The sequence below is a fragment of the Salvelinus sp. IW2-2015 genome, linkage group LG8 (genome assembly GCF_002910315.2).
Source record: "Salvelinus sp. IW2-2015 linkage group LG8, ASM291031v2, whole genome shotgun sequence".
In the NCBI taxonomy this organism is placed as follows: Eukaryota; Metazoa; Chordata; class Actinopteri; order Salmoniformes; family Salmonidae; genus Salvelinus; species Salvelinus sp. IW2-2015.
Window position 1 is genome coordinate 3,593,543 of NC_036848.1, and position 6,000 is coordinate 3,599,542.

Sequence of the window (6,000 nt, forward strand, 5' to 3'; positions counted from 1 at the left end):
ATGACATTGTCTATGCTAAATGTGTTTAAATTGTAAAGAAAGAAAAGTTGGGCTATAAGAAATAATTTTTATTCAATGGGGCTAGGCAAAGCAGAGATGACACAATACTTTTCATTTCACCCATACAACAACATTATTAAAGTACAGTATGTTTACAGTATCATAAACAATAGTCTTTTACACGTTCCAAATGACATTGTATATATTGATATGGTTTAAGGGGGCACTTTTGTCATGACGACAAGGTGAAAGTGCTCTCCTCAAATGGCACAACAGAACTCTGATTGACCAAAGCACACTATATAACAACCATCTTGTGTAACTGAGGGATGTCTACTTTCATATCTGGAAAAGGATGAAATAGTAGAAGTAGAAACTGACGCTGCTGCAGCATTGCTCATCTTCACTGTCGACATGGGTGTGGTTGCCATGTTGCCATCTTGGACTTCAAAAGGTATGAACCCACATAAAGCCCAACATGGCAACCACATGTGGGGTCAACATGGATACTGAGGACAACTTTATGAGAACYTTCTGGTTATCCTAGATGGGGGTCCAAGTGGTAACCATTCTTTAACCCACCTGGGATAAAACCTGGAGCCCATGTGGGTTATCACACAGTTGCCCACTGGGGTCCCTTAATAAGCCCAACATGGCAACCACACTTGGGGTCAACTTGGATACTGAGGACAAAACTTTGAAGATCCCTTTTGGGTTTACCTAATGTGGCCCATGGAACAGCCCTCCATTAACCCTTATGGGCCCCACATGGAAATGTTGGCTGGGCTGGTTTTCAATTTTAAAAAGTTTTCATGAAACTTACTCATTAAATTGACAAGAAAGGTATTTTTTTAGCTGCATTTAGTCATGGCTACCTTGTTTTGAGCCTGTTAAGTGTGTTTCTCATTGGTAGGTTTTATGGGTATTATGACTCATACTGTGGTACTCTATTGTTCCCGCAAGTGCACCATCAGAACAACTCCTTGACTCAATAAAGCCAAACCCTTGAATTTCGCAATTGTGAAATACACGGTGTTGCTCACTGTACTTTACTGTATGTATACTTGAATTATCGTTTTTCAACGGGAAATGTACAAAAATGAAGTGGGACTTAAAAGTAAATAAACAACATTAACAAATGTATGGTGCTGATTGATTGAAACTGAGTGGTCGATCAGGTAAGGTATCTCTGTTCTTGTTTCTGACAATAGAGGGGAGTGTCCTTCATGTATATACCTGCAACTGGTTTTGCTGTATACTRTAGGTAAATTCTTGCTCTACCGCTATGCTGTTTCACAAACGTTTGTAACGGTGGAGAACACTTCAGGGGATCATTTGGTCTCCGCATCGTCTGAGAAGACCACAGAAAATATCATACCTTTGTTTTATAGGCTATTATGTGATTATATAATTAACGTTTTGGCAACCTAATTTTTATATCAGTTGGCACACACGATGGATACAAATCAAAGTCAACGCTTATATTAGCCTATAATAGTCATACGGAAAAGGTAGGATGTGGTCAAATTTACTAATTTTGAAGTACTCAGATATGCCTAATAGACTATCAATGAATTTTAGAATTTCGAATATCATATCATTTTTAGATATTTCATTATTGATAAGGAATCTATAGCCCTACTTTATTTTCCACTGTATATCCCAATACACAGCACACTTTTTGTGCCACGTTTGTTACATACTCATAAATGGCAGTGCTTGACTTGGGATTAAATAAGTGCAGGGGCTGTCTTTTTCCAAGTCGGTCCATTAGACTGTTCACCAAAATTCACATATTACATTATGCTATAGAAACCTCTGATTATTCACTTATGGGTACATACACATTTTCCATGACTTAACCAAATTTTCATGACTATTATTATAGCCTACACGAAAAAGTAACCATTATTGACACTGGAAGGCAGCTGTGTCTGATCCCATGTAGGCCTACCATCTCCTGCCATTGTGCCCTTTATCAAGGAACTTAAACTCCCAGAAAGTAGAACTGTACTGTTAGTCACATGTTATCAAGATGTGGTCAACCCTCCATCTGGAGAGATCCTGTTTGTGCAGTCTTAGCTTTTGATCCAGCCCTGAAACACCCAAGTTTGCTTATCAAGGTCCTGTTGAGCAGCTGATGTTTAGGCTACAATGTACAATTTGTACAATGCTACAAAGAAAATAGCTTTGCCGAAATGCTCCCCCCTTCTAATTTCCTTACTTTTGTGGCTAGTCAAATACTTTCTGTGGCACACATCATAGTCAAATACTTTCTATAGAACAAACTTCACGTCAGGATAGGCAACCGAAATGAATAATGAATGTATGTGTGTTATATTAAACATAGAGGAGGGAGTCAAATGTAGGCAAGCAATAAACATTTCAGAACAACTACTAGTCGAATAAGACATGGGAGAGATAAGGCATTTTGGCAAAGATATTTATTTATAGACTAATACACTTGAAACACATCGCCAAACCGAAAACTGCAGACATTAGTGTCTCCCCGCGATCAAACCGACATAAAAAAATCAAATGAAATGCAGCCTAACGTGATCAGAAATATCAACTAGCAAGCAAGTCGCAGCAATGAAGAACGCATTCACGTGAAGGGGGGGGGGGGCAGCTTTTCGGCACAACACCGGCACCGGCAAGATGCCGCACTGGGCGGCTAACCATGTCGCCCATACCTAAATCCGCTACTGATTTTGTATTAGTCTATAAATAAATCTTTGCCATAATTTGTCATCTCTCCCATGTCTTATTCGACTAGTAATTCTTCAAGTGTAAGGATAATAATTCAACCATAGTTGTTCTGAAATGTTTATTGCTTGCCAACATTTTACTCCCTCTATGTTTAATATAACACACATACAGTTGAAGTTGGAAGTTTACATACACCTTAGCCAAATACATTTAAACTCAGTTTTTCACAATTCCTGACATTTAATCCTAGTAAAAATTCCCTGTTTTAGGTCAGTTAGGATCACCACTATTTTAAGAATGTGAAATGTCAGAATAATAGTTGAGAATTATTTATTTCAGCTTTTATTTCTTTCATCACATTCCCAGTGGGTCAGAAGTTTACATACACTCAATTAGTATTTGGTAGCATTGCCCTTAAATTGTTTAACTTGGGTCAAATGTATCGGTAGCCTTCCACAAGCTTCCCACAATAAATTGGGTGAATTTTGGCCCATTCCTCCTGACAAAGGCTGGTGTAACTGAGTCAGGTTTGTAGGCCTCCTTGCTCCCACACGCTTTTCAGTTCTGCCCACAAATGTTCTATAGGATAAAGCCATGACATCATTTTCTGGAATTTTCCAAGCTGTTTAAAGGCACAGTCATCTTAGTGTATGTTAACTTCTGACCCACTGGAATTGTGATACAGTGAATTATAAGGGAAATAATCTGTCTGTAAACAATTGTTGTAAAAATTACTTGTGTCATTCACAAAGTAGACCTAACCGACTTGCCAAAACTATAGTTTGTTGACAAGAAATTTGTGGAGTGGTTTAAAAACGAGTTTTAATGACTCCAACCTAAGTGTATGTAAACTTCTGACTTCAACTGTACACTAATTATTCATTTCGGTTGCCTATTCTGATGTGAAGTTTGTTCTATAGAAATTATTTGACTCTGATGTGTGTCACAGAAAGTATTTGACTCTAGTCACAACATTAAGGAAATTAGAGGGGGGGTGAACTCTGGAAAGGGGGAGATTTTCGTCAGGGGGGGGATTTTCGGCACAACACCTGTTCGGCGATCTGCCCAAGTCAAGCACTAATAAATAACTTCAAATAAGATGTAATCTTATCCGGTATTTCAAATTAAATATTTCCCGGTATTTTACATTAAAGCAATTGTCTGAGGATGGTGCTGGACCATCTGACATAAAAACAAATGGGAACAATTGATGAAAAAGCTTTAAATAAAGGTAAAAATCATGTCACATGATTGTCCAAAACACAGGGCCCTAGTCATTATTCTTAGTTAGTCATGTAGCTGTATTGATTTAAGTGACAAAAGATTGCAATAATAAAATCTCCCACCTCTCTCCTCCCCTCCTCTCTCACTCCCCTTATCATTCCTCCCTCTCTCTCCTTACATCTCTTCCCCATTTCTTCCCCACTCTTCTCCAAAGGTATCTTGCCACCTCTCCACTGCCTGCTCTCTCTCCCTTGCTCCTTCTTTTTCTGTAGTTAAATGGCGCGCTACCATTGGCGGTGGCGGCGTGTTCTCCTATGCCTGTGCTGTACTCCATGTGTCCTGGTGGGATCTCTCTGTGTGTACGTCACCCTGGCTGTGTGCTATGGTACTACCACCACCACCACCACAGGCCCAGGCGCTGCTGCCCCTATCTCACAAACTCTACCAGAGCGCTTCATTGCACTGGGGTTAACCAGTAATGGCACCGTGGCCCCCCACCCCACCAGCTCCTTCTGGGACCCCAAGCCCCACGGAGGAGCCCTCTGGAACCTGCTCCAGCTACACATTGACCGCCAATACAACCCCATCCTGATGCCCAGCAGAGAGTACAATTACCATCTTGATACCAATAATAACAATAATAAAAACTATTTGCAGTTTTCCTTCCCCACCTTGAGTACAGGGTTCTCTGAGATTGGGAACTTGATGTCTCAAATTGAGGATTTCCCAGAGCTGCCCCTGCAGATGCAGATGTTTGTGCGCTCCATGCACTTCAGGGACTACCCTGTCCTCATTGAGCCGGCTAAACTGTGTGGGCGTGGGCTAAGGAAGGGACAGGGGCCTCTCCTAGTGCTGGCCATCAAGACCAAGGATCTGAACTTTGAGAACCGTCAAGCCATCCGGCAGACATGGGGCCGGGCAGGGTGGGTGGCAGGGGCGACAGGGAACGGCGGTGTGGTGCGGAGGGTCTTCCTCCTGGGGAAGAACCACGCAGAGCCCCGGGCGGACGTCAGCGAGCTGCTGCAGCTGGAGAGCCGCCAGTACAGGGACATCCTCCAGTGGGACTTCCACGACTCCTTCTTTAACCTCACCCTGAAGGACGTGCTGCTGTGGGACTGGCTCTCCACCCGCTGCTCCATGGCACGCTTCGTCTTTAAAGGTGACGACGACGTCCTGTTGCGGACCCCTGCTCTCTTAGACTACCTCCGGGAGCAGACGRTCCTGTCAGGGGCGCCTGGGTCAGAGGTTATGAAGGKATTCATGGTAGGGGATGTGATAGGAGCAGCCAGCCCGAACAGAGTCAACTCTACCAAGTACTTTATTCCTGCTAGTTTCTATAATGGTCTGTACCCTCCGTACGGGGGTGGGGGAGGGGTGGTGTACTCAGGGGAGCTGGCCCTGAGGCTCAACCGTATTTCCCGGACAGTTCACCTGTACCCCATTGATGATGTCTACGTGGGCATGTGCCTCCACAGGCTCGGGGTCCACCCCATCCACCACCCCGCCTTCCTCACCTTCGACTTCCCCAAGAAAGAGGGGGAAGAGCGGTGTGCGTACCACACTATCTTACTGGTACACAAACGCAGCCCTGCTCAGGTGATGAAGCTTTGGTCGGAGATAATGAGGAACCAGACAGAGTGCAACAGCACCATCCTGAGAACTGAGAAGGAGAACAAGAATATACTTCTGATAGATCCATTTAGTGTGAAAGACAACAAGGGACAGGAACTTCTGACGGATCCATGGGGAAGTTCTGAAAATTCAGCTCTATAGTGAGGTAGTCACTGACTCGTATGAAACTGACTTAAAGCTGCAATATGCAACTTTGTGGGCGACCCGACCAAATTCACATAGAAATGTTAGCTATACGAGCTCAGGTGCATTCTGTTTCCAATGATCATCCTTGAGATGTATCTATAACTTAATTGGAGTCCACCTGTGGTAAATTCAATTGATTAGACATGATATGGAAAGGCACACACCTGTCTATATAAGGTCCCACAGTTGACAGTGCATATCAGAGCAAAAACCAAGCCATGAGGTTGAAGGAATTGTCCGTAGAGCTCC

General features: G+C 43.0%; 2 protein-coding genes across 2 annotated transcripts in view; one reads left to right on the forward strand and one right to left on the reverse strand.

Annotated features, from left to right (window-relative positions):
- Positions 1–6,000, reverse strand: part of LOC111967249 (cathepsin F) — a 110,371-nt gene that overhangs the window by 67,060 nt on the left and 37,311 nt on the right. The gene's annotated exons all lie outside the window — the stretch shown is intronic.
- The window catches only part of LOC111967089 (N-acetyllactosaminide beta-1,3-N-acetylglucosaminyltransferase 2-like), a 6,331-nt gene continuing 4,490 nt past the window's right edge, over positions 4,160–6,000 (forward strand). The window contains exon 1 of the mRNA XM_023991979.2: positions 4,160–5,543. Coding sequence (XP_023847747.2) covers positions 4,210–5,543 — 1,334 coding nt within the window. The 5' untranslated portion in view covers positions 4,160–4,209. The remainder of the gene's footprint in view (positions 5,544–6,000) is intronic.